The following is a 19,505-nucleotide window of genomic DNA, read 5'->3' as shown; positions in this document are numbered from 1 at the left end:
TAAAAAAATGATCAAGCCTTTCATTTTCAGCAGAGGTTACTGAAGGGCTTTCGAAACCTCTGAAGTGTTTTTGTTTATCTGATTTATCCAAACCATCAACCGTGCTAATTAAATTAGAGCACTTAAGATGCATTATTACAAATTGACAACACAATCTCATGGCAAATCGTAACTAGTGTACGAAGTGGCTAATTCGTATCAATACGATTTAATTTGAATGTGTCGTATGATCTTCTTTTGTCCCAGTGATGCTGGGTTTGGCTACTGTATATAGTACTGTTTTTTGTAATAAATTGTACATTTTGCTACGATTCATATGAATTAAACTGGTATTGGGATCATGCTGGTATTTCATTAGATATCTTAATATTTGCTGATTACAATACATGTATATACCTAAGTGTTCCTTTAGCTCAGTTGGTAAAGCATTGTGTTAGCAACTACAAGGTAATGGGTTTGAATCTGAGGGAACGCATATATGATAAAATGTCTTTTACGACAATTAAAACAAAAAAACATTGTAACTATAGACGGTTTCAGCAGTAACAACATAAACAAGCAGGTTTCGTGGTCAACACGTAACTTCCGGTAAACTCCGCTTAGAATCAATAATAACAAAGTCCTTTAAACGTAATTGATTTATATAACAAACAAACTAAACAATCCGTAGATTACCTAGAAAACCAAAACATTTGTTATTTTCGATCAGGTATTTGTTCAAGAGTTCAGTTTAGCAACTAGTCAGACCATTAAAAAAATTTTAACCGAAAGTGAAATTCGGACAAGACGCGTATCGCATCACCGCACGTGCGTCCGATGAAACCGTCTATAGTTAAATGTGGTGTGTGTACGTTTTAACGACATCTAGTGGTATAATTGCGAATTGCAACCAACAGCTCACCCCTCAATTTCAAAACGCATATGGTAGCCGCCACAGGACAAACACGTCGGGACAACGTAGGGACGAAACGCGTCCTGTAGAGCAGTTTGTCCGTTTAGGGCTACTGTAGAAACATGACAGCGACTTCCATGTAAGATGACCCATGGTGTATGTAAATAAAAATGGCTCATTCTAAGGTAATAAAAACAATAGTGATGGGAGAAACGAAGCTTTTCGAAGCTTCGAATCAATTGAACCAATTGCTTCAAATTGATTCAGTTTTTCGAAACGTTCGAAACACTGTACAGGCTGGCGACACCTGCTGGTCAAAATAGTGTAAAGCAGCAAGATATGTCCAAACATTTTACACTTTTTACAAAATAATAGCAAGATTGTTCTAAAAATATGTTTTTAAGAAAAATAAAATATTTAATTTAATTAAGACATAATTGTGTATTCTGTGTTTTTAGTTTTATTTATCGCCAACAAATCATTAAAACGAACATAATTTTTAATTATACACATTTTTTGTCATTAAATCTGTCTGTAAACAAAAAGTTGACACAATGGTAGTGTTATTAGTCAGAAGGTTGAATGTTTTATGAACTTTCAAAATAAAACTGCCTAACACCGAGTTCACCTAACACCGGTCATTTGTGATCAACTCCCCCTAGTGGTGTATCGTCGGATGGTTAATTTTCATAAAAAGTCCGCCAAATGGATTAATGTGAATGCAAATGGCTCCAAGTTGAAATTATTTTATGTAAATAAAGTTTTTTTTAGTTTACTTTCCTACTGTAACTTAAGGAGAATCCGGCAACTAGTTTTTTCCAATTAAACCTTGATTAGCATTAACCATCTTTGATCTTCTGTGTTCCGTCAGCGGCTATTTGCTGTGGCATCACTGTCACAGAGATGATATTAGGCAGATGGGCATCTTCACCCAGCGCAAATGAAGCCATTAAAGCGTTAATCCATTTAGGAGTGAAACGACACTGAGAGGCATTTGGCATGCCGCGGATCAAATCAGTTTAATAAGATGCTAATTTTCTGCAGGGGTCTTGATAAATGACAATCTGCTTACCTGCTGTTCCTCGTGGCTGTCAGGAATCCATTATACGGGGCCTGATGGAGAACATCGAGCTTTGTGGAGTTCTAGACATGAAGATGGATCTGCTTTGGCGAAAGGACGTCTAATAATGACTTAGTTAGTGTCATCCACTTTGTAAATCGTTCAGCAATCGTTTCCGTTCGAAACAATAAGCAAACCTCTATAGTCCTTCTAGTCCATTTACGAAAATTAATAGCAAAATAAAGCACTTTTATAAAGCGTGATGCACTTTTTATGTAAAGAGGTTAGCGGAGACGTTAGCTTGTTTATGTACCTTATGTCTTAAAGGTACAGTAGCAGAAAAAAATTAATCAATTGCTCTAAAATATCTGAGAAAGCCCCAGTATAAACAGGGTCTAAAAACATCTCTCACTCCTGTTAAAGATACCTCGGTCTGAACGAGAATGTGAAATGGATAGAAACAACCAGATTTTCGATTTTGGTGCAAGAAACCTTGACTAATGACATACGAAATACTAAAAAGTGTAAAATGTGGCTCCTTTGATGTCTGTTTTCAAATCCATGAACCGAGATGCGGTCCCTCAACGCACATACTTCAACAGCTGCAGTCTGCATCATTCATCCGAATGCTAGAGTTTCAACAAGCCAGGGGCGTAATAACGGTTAATGTGTTTTGTTTATGGAAAAACGCAGTTCATTTCCATGTGATATTTAAAAGTTGCAAAGGCAAGCACAGCTGAAGGGATTATACGGGATTTTTCATCTGTCATCATATAATTAAGCCATAAAGCCGACGCATTGTTCTGTAACACTGAGATTCCTGCGTCTGGACTTTTTCCAGTGTCAATCATAGACACAGCTGTCTGTCATTGTAGTTTGAAAAGCTGAAAGGCTATGCAGTTCAATACTATAGACTCTTTGAACCCCTACAAGTAAAGCTTTACTATTTTTAGGTTTGCTCTTTTTGTTTTCTAATAATAATAATGGTGTTCGTGTAGCTTAATTGGAAGCATAGGGTTAGCAAAGCAACGTTCATGGGTTCGATTCACATGGAACGCACATTCTGATAAAAAAACGCATGGATGATTGAATTCACTATAAGGGGTGGGGGGGGGATCACACAGAATGCGTTTATGGCAGGGGCAGGTGTCTTTTTTAAATGGTTGTCTATTGGAAATGAGCATTATGCACGCTGTTTATCCGTGCCGAACGCCTACCGCACCACGCGGTTTTTTGCAGGAGCGCTCTGAGCCAAAAATGTGTCCAATCGAATGAGGGGAGAGGCGGGCCTATTACAATTGTTTGCACCTCTCACCCTCATAGAGACAGAGCGCAGTTATGCAAATTTGGGGGCCGCTCCCACCGCGGGGGGGGGCGGTCCGGCCGTCTCCATTGGCTTTGTGTTGCGAGAGGCCGCCTCCTTGTCATTTCTGGCTTATAACAAAAAACTGAATAATGCCTAAAAGCTGCTGTGTGACAATATGTACAGCTAACATGCCAAAGAACCCAGAAATAAGTTTTTATTTATAAGCTGTCGAGCCGTAAAACTCAGCCTTTAAGGAGAATAAAGTGGATCGCCGACTACGTTTCCCCCTATTGGACGTAGTTTTACTAATAGGAGTACTATGAAAAGTTGCCTGTTTCCATTTTTGTGTCTTTAACGCTCGTTTTTTGGGGTCAACACAGGCACAGAAGACACAGAAATGGAAACAGGCAACTTTTCATAGTACTCCTATTAGTAAAACTGCGTCCAATAGGGAGAAACGTAGTCGGCGATCCACTTTTTTCTCCTTAAAGGCTGTGTTTTACGGCTCGACAGCTTATAAAAACTTATTTCTGGGTTCTTTGGCTTGTTGGCTGTACACCTTGTCGCGCGGCGGCTTTTGGGCATTGTTCAGTTTTTTGTTATAAGCCAGAAATGACAAGGAGGCGGCCTCTCGCAATACAAAGTCAATGGAGACTGTTGGATTGCTTTCCCCCCCGGTGGGCGTGGTTTTCAGGTTATGACGCGCTGCGCTCTGTCTCTATTCAACCTCTCTTTAAAGTTTCTGCTAATATGACAGTTAACAACAAAAGAGCGCTCACGCTTCAATATTTTTATAGCTACCTTGGTGGTTGCCTAGCTATATAAAAACACAGCGCACTGCTTTTCTCTAAAATCAATCAATTAATTAAAGGTTGTGCGGTCCCGCCTCACGTTTTTAACCGTTAAAACGTGTTCTGTGTGATCTGCCCCTTACGCTTCAATATTTGATTGACAGGACGGCTGCCTCGGTGGTTGCCTAGCAATATAAAACACACTGCTCTTTTCTAAAGTCAATTAAATAAAGGCCATGCGGTCCCCAAGTCTTTTTGGATAAAATGCGCACAGTAAATGTAAGTGTTGTTAATTATAATGTTAGCTGATCCTGAAAAAATGAGGTTGGATTTTTTTTTAGAGACAATGCTTTACCGTAACTACGCAGTTGATACTGAATCCTGCCATCTTTAATCTTCTCCAAAACAGTACAAAAACACCATCATCATCTGCTGAATATTATCTATTGTTTGCACACCAAGAATGTAATGATGTTTCCTTATTCTTTTCAATACAGAATGAAATCAAAATGTACCCTATTTATATTCTAAAGGTCAGTGTGTTCGCAAATCATTTTCTTCTGTTTAATGTTATACAGTATTTTCAAGCCAAACAGCATATTGAATAAGAAAAAAATAAACCAGGATTTTACCTATATTGAAATAAAGATTCTAGTGATTGGATATAGATACGTTTTCTAAAATGTCCCATATTTTACCTATTGGAAATTGATTGGATTGGATAGGACAGGTCGTTTGAGGGCTTGGCGAGGGCTTGATATCTAAAAAGGACTGTCATTTCATAGGCGGATGATAAAACATTATAAACAAATCATAATCTTTTTTTATTTTAATAATTTCTCTACAATTGATCATTGAAATTAAATAAAATCACAGCTCATTGCTAAGTTATTTACCACTGAATATTTGGTTTCACATGAAAATTTGTGACCAAAACCTAGTGTTCAAATTATGTCAAAGATTATTGGGAGTCCCCTAGATAAGGTTTTATAAGTTGGGTAAGAGCACCACCTGGTGGATAATAGTGGAAATACGGATTGCCGTAAAAACTCGTCATTGGCAGAAAGGCAGAACGTTTTTTTCTTAATTGACGCATTAACTCGTCAGTGGCGGGAAGAGTATTTGAATAAAAACCAGGGGATCATTTATATTTTGTGCTTTATAGGGTGTCCATCAATGCTTATAGGAGGTCCGGGACCACCCCAGACCCACTGCCTAAACCCCATTCACACAGCACTTTGGTCTCAGAAAATATTCTCGTAAAATTGCCAGAGAGGCTTCTCTGTGAACACAAACACGTCCTGTAAATGTTCTGGGATCGCTCCCGTAAAAAGGACCTAGTAGCATTCCCATAACATTCCCGGAAAGCATTCTGTTTGAAGAAGAGGCAGAAACAATGCCATAAGGGACGTGCCGTAGTGAGGATGCGTGTGTCATAGCAACAACAAGTTATGGTTCAGCTCTTTATCACACAGATTTTAACGCAGATTAACATTCACAACGAGAAATGTCGGCAAACTGGACTGAAGCAGAGATCAGGGAGCTCGTCACTATCCGCGCTGAAGGTGAGATTATTCACCAGTGTGACAGAACAGCGCATCACACACTCCTTATGATCTCCTTATGAGAAATCACGGATAATTACACTTTCCAAGTGTAGGACTTTATATACGTCACGTGTCTTTATGGGGATACTGTATGTGTGTGAACGCACACACAGATTCCAGAAAATCATTGTCAGTGTGTGAGAACCAAAAATCAAACGATCCCGACAAATCCCGGATGCATTTTCCGTGTATTTTCCGTAATCTCCGTGTGAACATGGCTTATGTCTGTGAGGCTAAAGTCTCATAATCTAATTTCAAAATCAATCTTTGTCATGATCAAGGTATCAAGTATCAAGGTTATATTTTCACAGACGGTTCTTTACATTATGTAAGATGATTTTATGTAGAAAACAGTACGGTAAATAACAAAAAAATGACTTTTTGGTTTTCAAAGGCAGGGTGAAATACATGTCACTGAAAAATAAACATTTTGGTGATGCCTTTTTATGTTAATCCTCATATTTGCTGTTTAACGTTATCATTCTCCTCTGCAGGGATGCAGACTGCTCAAAGCTGTTGTATAAATGTTTTGTTATTCTGTCCACTGTTTTCTCTGTTCCTCTCGATCTCAAAGAAGAGCAGGGCTATGTTAGCCCCCCAATATGGCACAGTCACCCTCCTGTTTTTGTTCCAATGGACCACCAGCCGCTGGCGGTGCCCTCAGAGGGTGAGCAAACCCTCTCTGATCTTCACATAAGGCCGCCGCATACTGGACAACGCCCCAAACGCCCACATGCATGGTGCGGCCCACTCGAGCGCATTCCCGTTCCCTCTCTACCTCCAGCAGATCCCAAAGCGCAGGCATGGCCGGAATGACGCGGAGAAGCCATGCATGCCCTGGCACAAACACACACAAATCCTTTTTAAGAGGCTGCGCTAGTTCACGCTGCTCGTTTTATACCACACACACATACACGTCTTGTCTGTCAGCTCTTCTGAACTTCTCAGCCAGAACATCTTTCATCTGTGAGCACTGAAGTGGCTGCCAGACTGCTGATCTTCTGCTGTTCCTCTTCTGCTTGGTTTCTCTCTCAGTCTCGAGTTGTTATCATTGCCGTTGTCCACTTTAAGGGCATGTTTGAAGTATCTATGTTCACAATTTATCAAGCAAACCTGCTGTATGAGTTCAAGTGAAATGCCCCAACAACTTATCATAAGTTTTTGCCCTTACATTTTGCAATCTCGGTCAATTACAGCTGTATTGGAAATGCAACATTTTATTTTGCCGTTTATTTCAGCAAGCAAAAAGGCGGATGAGTCTTTCGCGATGGGAGACACTCGTCTCTCTTTGCCTCTTTTGACATTTACTGGAGTTGGTCCTGAATAACTTCATCGTTTTCCAAAACATTTTTATGAGAGCAGTTTATCCACATGGTGTTCAGAGAGTATATACCGTAAACGAGAAACAAAAGCAGGACAGGGATATACAGTATAGATGATTTCTCCTGGTATCATGAATGAGGTCAGGTTGAACATTTGGTCTCTGGAGCTGAATATCACATTATTATCTCTAAAAAAATCTGCCACGGTTGACTCGTTCTAGTCTATACTCATAACATTTTCGTCTTCTTTGAAACACAAAAGGAATATTAAATATGGTGCATCTGAAAAAATCAAACCAAGTGTTTTGACATTACAACAGAGAATTTCAACGAATCGTTACGTCAAGTTTGCCACACTACACTATTGTACGTACTGTATCTATCACACTTTAAAAATGACTCCATTTTCTTACAAAAAAAATAATATTTATTATATAATTTACTCACCCCCATGTCATCAAAATGTTAATATCTTTTATCTAAAAACAACAGGTGATAGGGCTTTTACCCTCCCCTGCTTTTGGAATAAATCGCCACTGGACATTCATCTTGCACCGATCATTACCATCTATAAAAGGATGTGAAAAACGTGGTTTTACTCCCAGGCATTTGTAGTCTGATTTTAGTTATGCTGTTATTGTCTGTGTTGTTTTATTTTATGTTGTTTTACGTTTATTCTGTTCAGTACTTTGGCCTGCTCTGGGCTAACTTTATGGCATGTCTTTTTTTGGCTATTTTTATTTATTTTTTATTTTATAGCTTCAATCTCATTCCCTTTTATTAAAGGAAAACACCACAGTTTTTCAATATTTTACTATGTTCCAAAATTAGATGAATTAATACATCCCTATCTTATTTCAATGCGTGCACTTAATCTTTGTACAGCGCGTCGTGAATGTGTTAGCATTTAGCCTAGCCCCATTCATTCCTTAGGATCCAAACAGGGATGAATTTAGAAGCCACCAAACACTTCCATGTTTTCCCTATTTAAAGACTGTTACATGAGTAGTTACACGAGTAAGTATGATGGCACAAAATAAAACGTGGTGATTTTTTAAACGGATAAAAAATGAGAACTATATTGTATGGCGGAAGAGCACTTACGGTACATTCACACGGGGCGTAAGCGTTAACGCTTAACAGAAGGCTTGTCTGAAGCGTGGCCAACAGCCAATCACAGTGGCATAAACGTAATTGGCTGGGTCTGCCTAGATTATTTGCATAAGGCGATCTGATTGGCTGACGCACGTGTTGTCGCTTGAAAAGTTGAGAAATGTTGAACTTCTGCCGTGAGCAATGGCACTGACATGGCGCCGACGGATCCAGTTTGGCAAAGCATGACGTCACGCTTTAAAAGTGAATGGGAAGCGTTAACGCTTATGCCCCCTGTGAATGCACCGTTAGTTTCCAGCATTTCGATCTCGGGCACAGTAATATTGACAGAAGTTTGAGCGAGAGGGGGAGTAGTCAGGAGTGATGATGTTACTGCGCGCCGAGGTCGAACTATTTTAAAGACTAATGCTGCGTTTACACCAGCTATGGTAGAGGCGAGTGATTTCAATGTTGATGCGCGTTGAAGCGCATCTGGAGGTCTCGCAGCGTGATTGAGGCGTTTAGTGTGGCGCAGTAGACGTGATTTCGCCTCATTCGCTTGTCTAGTTCGCGCGAATTGAGCGTTGCCGCAGCAAACGCGCGAGTTGAAAAGTGTGAACTTTGGTGGAAAAACGTGCCGTGTTAACCAATCAGGAGCTTGCTCTAGTAGTGACGTGATTACAGAAACTGAGCGGAGTCGCAGAAGCCCCTCCCATGATGCGAATTTCCGCGTGAATGTCTCGATGATTAGAATTTTACGCGTGGCATTCACACACGAATGAAGCGAGTAAACTCAAACTGTTCAAATGGCAAACTAGGTGCGGTAGACGCGATTGTGTGAACCCATGGTAAGGTCTCTCATTTTTTATTTTATATTTTTAGTGCCGCTTGTGTAACTACTTGTAGTTTAAATAGGGAAAACTTGGAAGTGTTTGGTGGATCCTAATTTCATCCCTGTTTGGATCCTAAGGAATGAATGGGGCTAGGCTAAATGCTAACACATTCACGACACGCTAGACAAAGATTAATTGCACGCATTGAAATAAGATGGTTATGTATTAATTCGTCTAGGTTGAGGTAGGAGCATAGTAAAATGTTGAGGAACTGTGGTGTTTTCCTTTAAATAGAAAAACAACTCGGACAATCTGCATAAAACTCGTTTTGTGTTTTACAGAAGAAATTTGGTCATTCATGTTTGTGGGTAAAGAAATTATGGCAGAATTGTTTTGGTTCTGCTATTCTTTTCATTTCATAGTCATTAATTCTTATTATATTTTTTCCTTCCACATTTTTTATTTTTTATTTAAGCCATTTCATCAGTTTCTATTTCCACCTAAGTGACGCAACTACCAAGATGATTTCCAAGAGAAAAGAGTGCGTCAAAGCGAACGTCAATTATTATTTTCAATCATCACAAAATTGTCACCTCATGGGGAATTAAAATCCTTTCCGAGTACGTAATTAAAGCTTCAGCAAGCTTAAAATGGCACTTTTAAAAAGAAATCGCATTGTATGAGGTGTGTTTTTTTGTCCTGTCATAAGTTTATTCACCAGTTTGAAAATTTGCCAGTTTAGGAATATTTTTAAAGAGATTCATCTTGTCCTCAATTGGACTATAAAAACACTAGTCTCTCACTATAATGGACATTATTTCTTGACTGACAGGGTACTGTAGGTATTGTAGCTGTCCACCCCCACCTCTGCTAATCATACGAGTCAAGTGACCTCCCCGCCGTGCCAATTACCGTTAATACTGCGCTATGGCTGTGTCATTCATCTATTTAAATCTGAGCCACCTGTCAAAAATAGCACGGGGGAATCATGGGGATTTCTAAAATGCATTCCGTGCATAACCGACCGCCAAAGATGGCGCCGTTCTCTCCGAGCCGGGCCATGCCGAAGACCCTCATGCAGCCCGGAGGATCTATTTTCAGTCTGGTGCAAATGAGTCTGCTACGTGTCTGCCCTGTTAAACTTGGCTGTGTACCTTACATTATTGAGATGTAAGTGATATAGCCCAGCTGATGACCCGTCTGTCCTAGACTCAGGATTTATTGGTGAGCATGCAGGTGAAGGATGTCCAAATTGTGACCGCTTTGGGAGAATTTTAAGTGAAAAAATTGAATCATCCTTTCCCTTGGTCAGAGAAACATGCATGAGGATATTTCAGTTTATTTTGCTTTTTGTGCATTAAGTAATTTCAGCAATGAAATCAAACTATGGCATAATTTTTTATAAAATTGTTTATAAATTATTTTTTTATGAAACCTCTGTACAACTAAAAATACATTATTAAAATAATGATTCGTTTTGCAAATAAATATTTAAAATTAATTTCGAAATAATATTTGACTGATGCTCTTTTTACTATTTATTGCACTTCTCCTAAATTCTCACCTGCTGTCAATCAAAAGTTACAGAATCTGTCATTGGTCAGCTAAACTAGCAACAATATATGTTTTCAAAGTGTAGAAACAGGCAAATAGTTCTTTCAAATCCTAGAAATGGTTAAATAGTTGACACTTGACGTCTCTATCAAATTTACTCAAATTTAAAGGAAAACCTCTCCAGCACTAAAGCACATCAGTTGTTAATGCATCTTTCCGTTGGACGGGCCTGTCCAGACACGGCGGTCCGCTGTCTCGCCTCTTTCTTGTAGACAGTGCAGGTTTGAGAGGATTGACCTTTCAAACGTGACCCCTGGTTTAAGCCGACCGGCTTCTCCTCTCACGTGAGGACGTTGTGACCCCCCTCTTGTTCTTCTGTCTGCAGATCTGAACGAGTGTGGCCTGAAGCCCCGGCCTTGCAAACACAGGTGCATGAACACGTACGGCAGCTACAAGTGCTACTGCCTCAATGGATACATGCTGCTACCTGACGGGAGCTGTGGAAGTGAGTCATGTCTCTGGGCTTTTTTATTCATTTGGTGTCCAGCTGTGTCTGTCGGTGCCTTGTTGGTCTTAAAGCTCTGTATTGATGGGAAACAGAAAGCGTGGTATCTGCTACAAGCAGTGATCTGCAAGAAGTGTTTGTGATATTTCTACAAGATTTTGTGTTACTTTGATGCTTTGTTTTGCTTTGCTTTTTATTTTGATCTTTGTTTTGTTTTGCTTTGCTTTTGTGTTGTGTTGGGGACATAGTTGGCCTCACTATTTGAAAGGCCAAAATCGGGTTTTGCTAGAAATCTTATGATTTTAAAGGGGCCATTTCACAAGACCTTTTTAAGATGTCAAATAAATCTTTGGTGTCCCCAGAGTATGTGAATTTAGCTCAAAATATAATATACACTCACCTAAAGGATTATTAGGAACACCATACTAATACTGTGTTTGACCCCCTTTCCCCTTCATGTGGCATTGATTCAACAAGGTGGTGAAAGCATTCTTTAGAAATGTTGGCCCATATTGAAAGGATAGCACCTTGCAGTTGATGGAGATTTGTGGGATGCACATCCAGGGCACGAAGCTCCCGTTCCACCACATCCCAAAGATGCCCTATTGGGTTGAGATCTGGTGACTGTGCGGGCCATTTTAGTACAGCAAACTCATTGTCATGTTCAAGAAACCAATTTGAAATGATTTAAGCTTTGTGACATGGTGCATTATCCTGCTGGAAGTAGCCATCAGAGGATGGGTACATGGTGGTCATAAAGGGATGGACATGGTCAGAAACAATGCTCAGGTAGGCTGTGGCATTTAATCAATGCCCAATTGGCACTAAAGTGTGCCAAGAAAACATCCCCCACACCATTACACCATTGCATTAATGAGAAATTGAACAGGTGTTCCTAATAATCCTTTAGGTGAGTGTAGATAATTTATTATAACATGTTAAAATTGCCACTTTGTATGTGTGACCAAAAATGTGCCGTTTTTGGGTGTGTCCTTTTAAATGCAAATGACCTGATATCTGCACTAAATGGCAGTGTTGTGGTTGGATAGTGTAGATTAAGGGGCAGTATTATCCCCTTCTGACATCACAAGCGGAGCCAAATTTCAATGACCTATTTTTTCACATGCTTGCAGAGAATGGTTTACCAAAACTAAGCTACTGGGTTGTTATTTTTCACATTTTCTAGATTGATAGAAGCACTGGGGACCCAATTGTAGCACTTAAACATGGAAAAAGTCAGATTTCCATGATATGTCCCCTTTAAAGTCTGTGTAAACAGACCGTTTTTTCACATTTCTGTGTTCAGGATTATTTGGGCGGGGCTAAAAAGCGGTGGCTCGATGATGCACTGGAGCCACCGAACATGGCCCCGCCCCTAACACAATCGCAAGCGTCCATTCAGATTGTTGCAGTATTTGAAAGTTAAGAAAGATGGCAGCTTTCCTGTGAGTGGGCGTGGTTTCCGAGCCAACAGAGGACACGCCCATATTGTTGGCCCATATTGATAGGATAGCATCTTGCAGTTGATGGAGATTTGTGGGATGCAAATCCAGGGCACGAAGCTCCCATTCCACCACATTCCAAAGATGCTCTATTGGGTTGAGGTCTGGTGACTGTGGGGGCCATTTTAGTACAGTGAACTAAAAGAGGACACGCCCCCAGCGTTTGAGAGCCGAGAATCCTGCCTGGTTTTTTTTTTCATTTTATTCACTTGACTTTTTTTAATCATTCAAATTTGTCTGGATAGTTAGTAACCTATTTTTTTGTGGCGTGAGAATCTGAGAACACAGAAGACTAAAGAATTGTATTATTAAAGGAACAGTATGTAGGATTGTGGCCAAAACAGATATTGCAATCACAAAACTTGTGGCTAAAACTGGTACTGCAATCACACAACTGGTGGCCAATACACAACCTGACAACATAAACATCAGTTGAGGGCTGCAACTCCACTTTTTAAATGACAGTATCCTGGTCAGACCACTGTTGTCAGTGATATAAGTATTTGAAATGAAAATGATTTCTTAATGTCTAGTGACAAATCAGGGCCATTTTATGATTCATTGATATACATTTCTTACATACTGTTCCTTTAACTTAGTATGAAAACCATTGCATCTATGTAATCCCCTCACTAATAGTGCTTCAAAGATGTGTGTGCATCGGTGTCTAAAGCTCCACAAATCATCCTAAGTGCCTTAGTGAGTCGCTCAACCCAGCAGAGAGCTTTAAAATGACTCACACAATTATGAGAAAGCTGTGAACTTCAACCCTGCCAGTAAAGGCTAAATCTTATTGCTGGCCCAGAGCTATTCTGACTACGCCAGGTGGACCGTGCCTGTGCATGCCCTGCGTTAAACTGCTGCTCCACAAGCTTTAAGATTCCTCTCGCTGATAAATATTTTTCTCACCTCCCCACTCCTCACACTTCAGCAAACACCATTGAATCACAGTTAATCACAGTATGGAGCTGGTCTTTGAAGTTCGGTGCGGTACAGGGATCGTAAATGATTGAATCGCAAATTATTGCACTGTTAGGAGAGGTTGGGGGTTATCTGAAAGGAGTTTGCTTGGGCTTGCATGTGTGACTCAAATTTTTCAAAACGTCATAGAAATTTACCAGAAATGTTTTGCGTACAGTTAAAATTATTCGTCACTATTAAAATAAACTATTCATTTTAAAGGTTTGGACATGTTATAAGGTTACTTACATCGGTACAATAATTTGCCTGTCCCGGTATATTGTTATCATTCACCTGTCCCGATATACTACTATCATTCCCCTGTTCCGTTATACTGATATCATTCGCCTGTCCCGATATACTGCAATTATTCGCCTGTCTCGGTATACTGCTATTATTCCCCTGTCCCGATAAACTGCTAACATTCATCTGTCCGCGGTATATTGGTGTTATTTGCCTGTTCCGATATACTGCTATTATTCCCCTTTCACGGTATAATGCTGTGATTCCCCTTTCATGATATACTGCTGTGTTTCCCCTTTTCGCTATATACTTCTGCCATTCCCCTTTTGCGATATACTACTATCATTTGCCTGTCCCGGTATACTGCTATTATTGCCCTTTCATGATATACTGCTATCATTCGCCTGTCCCGATATGCTGCTATTATTCGCCTGTCCCGATATACTGCTACGATTGGCCTGTCTCTGTATACTGCTATTATTTGCCTGTCTCGATATACTTCAACTATTCCCCTTTCGCGATATACTGCTATTATTCCACTTTCATGGAATACTGCTGTGATTTTTTTTTTGACGGTATGCTGCTGTTATTCGCCTGCCTCGATATACTGCAATTATTCGCCTGTCTCGGTATACTGCTGTTATTCCCCTTTCCCGATATACTGCTATTGTTCCCCGGTATATTGATATTATTTACCTGTCCTGATATACTGCTATTATTCCCCTTTCAAGATATACTACTGCCGTTCTCCTTTCGCGATATACTTCTGCGATTCCCCTTTCGCGGTATGCTGCTGTTATTCCCCTTTCGCGGTATACTTCTGCGATTCCCTTTCGCTGTATGCTGCTGTAATTCCCCTTTCGCGGTATGCTGCAATTATTTGCCTGTCTCGGTATACTGCTATCATTCCCCTGTCCCGATATACTGCTAACATTCATCTGTCCCCTGGCATATTTATATTATTTATCTATCCTGATATACTGCTATTATTCCCCTTTCACGGTATACTGCTGTGTTTCCCCTTTCACAATATACTGCTGTAATTCCCCTTTCGTGGTATGCTGCTGTTATTCGCCTAGCCTGATATACTGCTATTATTCGCCTGTCTCTGTATACTGCTATTATTTGCCTGTCTCGATATACTTCAACTATTTCCCTTTTGCGATATACTGCTATTATTCCCCTTTCATGGTATGCTGTGCTTCCCCTTTCATGATATACTGCTGTGATTTTTTTACGGTATGCTGCTGTTATTCACCTGTCTCGATATACTGCAATTATTCGCCTGTCTCGGTATACTGCAATTATTCCCCTGTCCCGATATACTGCTATCGTTCACCTGTCCCCCCCGGTATATTGATATTATTTACCTATCCTGATATACTGCTATTATTACCCTTTCACGATATACTACTGCTGTTCTCCTTTCGCGATACATTTCTGCGGTTCCCTTTCGCGGTATGCTGCTGTTATTCGCCTATCTTGGTATACTGCTATCATTCACCTGTCCCGAAATACTGCTAACATTCATCTGTCCCCGGTATATTGATGTTATTTGCCTGTCCCGATATACTGCAAATATTCACCTGTCCCGGTATACTGCTATCGTTCATCTGTCCCCGGTATATTGATATTATTTATCTATCCTGATATACTGCTATTAGTCCCCTTTCACAATATACTGCCGTGATTCCCCTTTTGCGGTATGCTGCTATTATTCGCCTGTCTCGATATACTGCAATTATTCGCCTGTCTCGGTATACTGCTATCATTCCCCTGTCCCGATATACTGCTAACATTCATCTGTCCCCCGGTATATTTATATTATTTATCTATCCTGATATACTGCTATTATTCCCCTTTCACGGTATACTGCTGTGTTTCCCCTTTCGCGATATACTGCTGTAATTCCCCTTTCGCGGTATAATGTTGCTATTCCCTTTCGCGGTATGCTGCTGTTATTCGCCTGTCCAGATATACTGCTAACATTCATCTGTCCCCAGTATATTGATGTTATTTGCCTGTCCCGATATACTTCTATTATTCCCCTTTCACGGTATACTGCTGTGATTCGCCTTTCACAATATACTGTTGCGGTTCCCCTTTTGCGGTATGCTGCTGTTATTCGCCTGTCCCGATATACTGCAATTATTCGCCTGTCTCGGTATACTGCTATCATTCGCCTGTCCCGATATACTGCTATCATTCACCTGTCCCGATATACTGCTATCATTCGCCTGTCCCGATTTGCCTGCTATTATTAGTACTAGTTGTTTTAAATCTTCAACACAGGTTAAAAGCATGTAATGGTGTTTTTCCACAGGGTTGGTAGATCACAGCAAAATCTAATAAAGCAAGGTTATCTGCTTCACTGCCCTTTCTCTTCAAGGCCACATGGCTAAATATGGAATAGTGCCTTTCCATTTCTCGACCTGTCCCTTATTTCAAAAGTGCAATGCATAGCCCTTCCTTTTTCTACATGCTTAGTTGCTCATATAGGGACAATCTGTTGGTAATATTTTCCTCATTTGTGCAGTTTTACGACGTGTTGAAGTTGTGACAATATGGTGTTTGTATCATAACCCCTAAATCTTGTCTTTCTTACAGATGCCCGGACGTGCGGCATGGCAAATTGCCAGTACGGCTGTGAAGTAATGAAAGGAGAGGTTCGCTGCCAATGCCCTTCTCCAGGTCTACAGCTTGCTCCAGATGGCAGGACCTGCGTGGGTATGTGCTCATGGGTAATGCTGCATTTTCCCAGAAGCCAGTCAAACTTCATCGCTTTAACTTTTTACTTATTAGGAATCAAATTAAAGGGTTTATAATGCAGGATTTGCTGTTATTGAATGACTCGACTGAACCAGATAACTCGCAGCCAACATGAGCACAGCAAAGGGCCAGATGTCATTTGCTAAATCCCAAGGGTCAGAAAGAAGGTGGAAAACAACTGAATTATGAGCAAAAGACTTGAGTAACATTTTAAGTCCTTGGGGAAAAATGAAATCATGAGAAATGTAAGTGGTTGTAGTTTAAAAGAGAGAATTAGATCTTTCATATTCGTTTTGTCGTTGTTGGAATACTACATGACACAATTTTGCCTAACCTTTGTCGCTATAAACACGTAGTAAAGAGTCGCTTTCAGTCATCGACCTTGAGTATCACAGCAGTCCTTCACAATCAGGCTGTGACTTTTATCCTTGATTCTGTAATTGCATTTGAAATGACTGTTTTAATGCCATTTCGCAGACACAGATACAGAGCTTTACAGAACGCATTAAAGCAGCATCCGTTCAGATGTTAACCTTGCGTGTCAAAGCACACATCAGTAAATCACAAATGGAATGTGACAAATTGAGTTAGTTAACCTTTAGTCTGTTAAACACATATGTCTTACTGCCTCTTTAATTTTTTCTCGACCTGTATCTCATTCGTCTGGAGGCTACGAAAATGGGAACGCAGGCAGCGGTGGGAATTGTTTAAAATATGGCCATCAATCAGCGACTGACCACCTTACCGTTTACCGCACAGATGTTCAACTTGAGGTATTTTAGTAAAGGACTTATTGCTCTGGGGGCAGCTACAGTCAGATGGATATTCAGACATGCACACAAATGTATTGAGTTTACTTCACACTAATGGTACTCCCACTGAGCATTGCGGGTGCATGGGTCATGTTTATAAGTTCTGAAGTTCACGATGTTACATCTTGTAGAAAAACACTCAAGAGTTTTGTTTCAAATGCTTCAGCAGGCATACGAGATATATTTGATCATCTTGCTGCAGAAATCATCCAAACATGGTTACGTCATCCCTATTGAGAGCACCAACTAAACCATAATGTATTTAAAAAAATCTTATGCTGCGTACACAACAAATGAGATGCGTGCATTCGCATCATGTTTTTCGCTTAATATTACTTACTGGATTTATTGTTGGCTCATGCAAAATTTTGCTCGAAGACGCGTTTGAGCCGAATAGCACGTGTTCGCGGCAATCACCCAATTTGCATCATTTCACATCGACCCGCATGAATTTGCTTCTTTGCATTGACTTTGAAATCTACTTGTGCAAATCCTTGAATTCACGTTTGGTGTGTACGCAACATTATAATCGAATGCTGCGTACACACCAAATGCGAAGCATCTTCTTTTTCACTCAGTATTACTCACTGGATTAAATGTTTTCTGTTCGAAGACGCATTTGAACCGAATATCACATCTTCGCGGCAATCACGCCGCCCAATTAGCATTATTCACATCGACCTGCATGAATTTGTGTCTTTGCATTGACTTTTTAATCTACTTGCGCAAATCCTTGAAGTCACGTTTGGTGTGTGCGGAACATTATAATTGAATGCTGCGTACACACCAAACCACAGCATCATGTTTCTCGCTCAATATTACTCACTGGATTAAACGTTTTTCGCTCGAAGATGTTATTGAGCCGAATAGCACGTGTTCGCAGCAATCACGCCGCTCAATTTACATCATTCACATCACCTTGCATGAATTTGCATTTGCATTGACTTTGTATGTAATCTACTTGTGCAAAACCTCGAATTAACGTTTGGTGTGTACGCAACATTATAATTGAATGCTGCGTACACACCAAACGCAAAGCATTGCGTTCATCGCTCTAGATTACTCGCGGGATTTAACTTCATGTTATGCGAATTTTCCACTTGAGTTGAATATTTTCGTGAATTCAGGATTTTCACAAGTCGATTGTTGGCGTTGGTTGGAGCGTTGCCATGAAAATGCGTTATTTGCCTCAAATGTGTTGCCGTGGCAATTCTGCCCCCCAGTTCGCACAATTCACGTCTTTGCATTGACTCAAGATTCAAGATTTTCACAAGTAGATTACAAACAAAGTCAATGCAAAGACACGAATGATGCGAACTGGTTGGCGCGTTGCCATGAAAACACGCTATTTGCCTCAAATGTGTTTCCGCGGCAATTCTGCCCCCCAGTTCACACAATTCACGTCTTTGCATTGACTTTCTATGTAATCTTCTCACACAAATTATTGAATTCACGTTTGGTGTGTACACAGCATTATGATGAGATTTGGAGCATCAAAGTTTAATTTCAGTCATTGGTTTCACATTGATTCGCTTCATTCGCATCGCCCCACACGAATTTGCATCTATTAACATCTTTGCATTAACTTTGTATGTAATCTACTTGCGCTAATCTCTGAATTCGCGTTTGGTGTGTACGCAACATTATAATCGAAGGCTGCGTACACACCAAACCCGAAGCGTTGCCTTCGCCTTCGCTCTAGATAACTTGCGGGATTTAACTTCACATTATGCAAATTTTCCACTTGAGTTGAATATTTTCGTGAATGCAATGATTTTCACGAGAATATTACAAACAAAGTCAATGCAAAGACACAAATGACGCGAACTGGTTGACACGTTGCCGTGAAAACTCGATATTCGCCTCAAATGTGTTTCCGCGGCAATCACGCCCCCCCAGTTCGCACAATTTGCATCTTTGCCTTCACTTTCTTTAAAATCTACTTGCACAAATTGTTGAATTCACGTTTGGTGTGTACGCAGCATTATGATGAGATTTGGAGCATCAAAGTTTAATTTCAATCATTGGTTTCACATTGATTCGCTTTATTCGCATCGCTCGACACTAATTTGCATCTATTAACATCTTTGCAGTAACTTTGTATGTAATCTACTTGCGCTAATCCCTGAATTCGCGTTTGGGGTGTATGCAACATTATAATCGAATGCTGGGTACACACCAAACGCGAATCACATTTTTTTTATAGTTATAATTTACATAAGAGTGCATAAGTTACTTTGAAAAAGAAAAAAAATCA

At 40.1% G+C, this 19,505-nt stretch overlaps 1 protein-coding gene across 1 annotated transcript in view; it reads left to right on the top strand.

Annotated features, from left to right (window-relative positions):
• npnta (nephronectin a) overlaps nucleotides 1–19,505 on the top strand; it is a 60,276-nt gene that overhangs the window by 23,709 nt on the left and 17,062 nt on the right. The window contains 3 exon segments of the mRNA XM_055204528.2: nucleotides 6,234–6,323; nucleotides 10,843–10,962; nucleotides 16,275–16,394. Of these exon segments, the coding sequence (XP_055060503.2) occupies nucleotides 6,234–6,323; nucleotides 10,843–10,962; nucleotides 16,275–16,394 (330 nt within the window).

Source organism: Misgurnus anguillicaudatus, chromosome 3, assembly GCF_027580225.2.
Source record: "Misgurnus anguillicaudatus chromosome 3, ASM2758022v2, whole genome shotgun sequence".
Lineage (NCBI taxonomy): Eukaryota > Metazoa > Chordata > Actinopteri > Cypriniformes > Cobitidae > Misgurnus > Misgurnus anguillicaudatus.
This window is presented reverse-complemented; position numbering and strand designations above follow the sequence as displayed.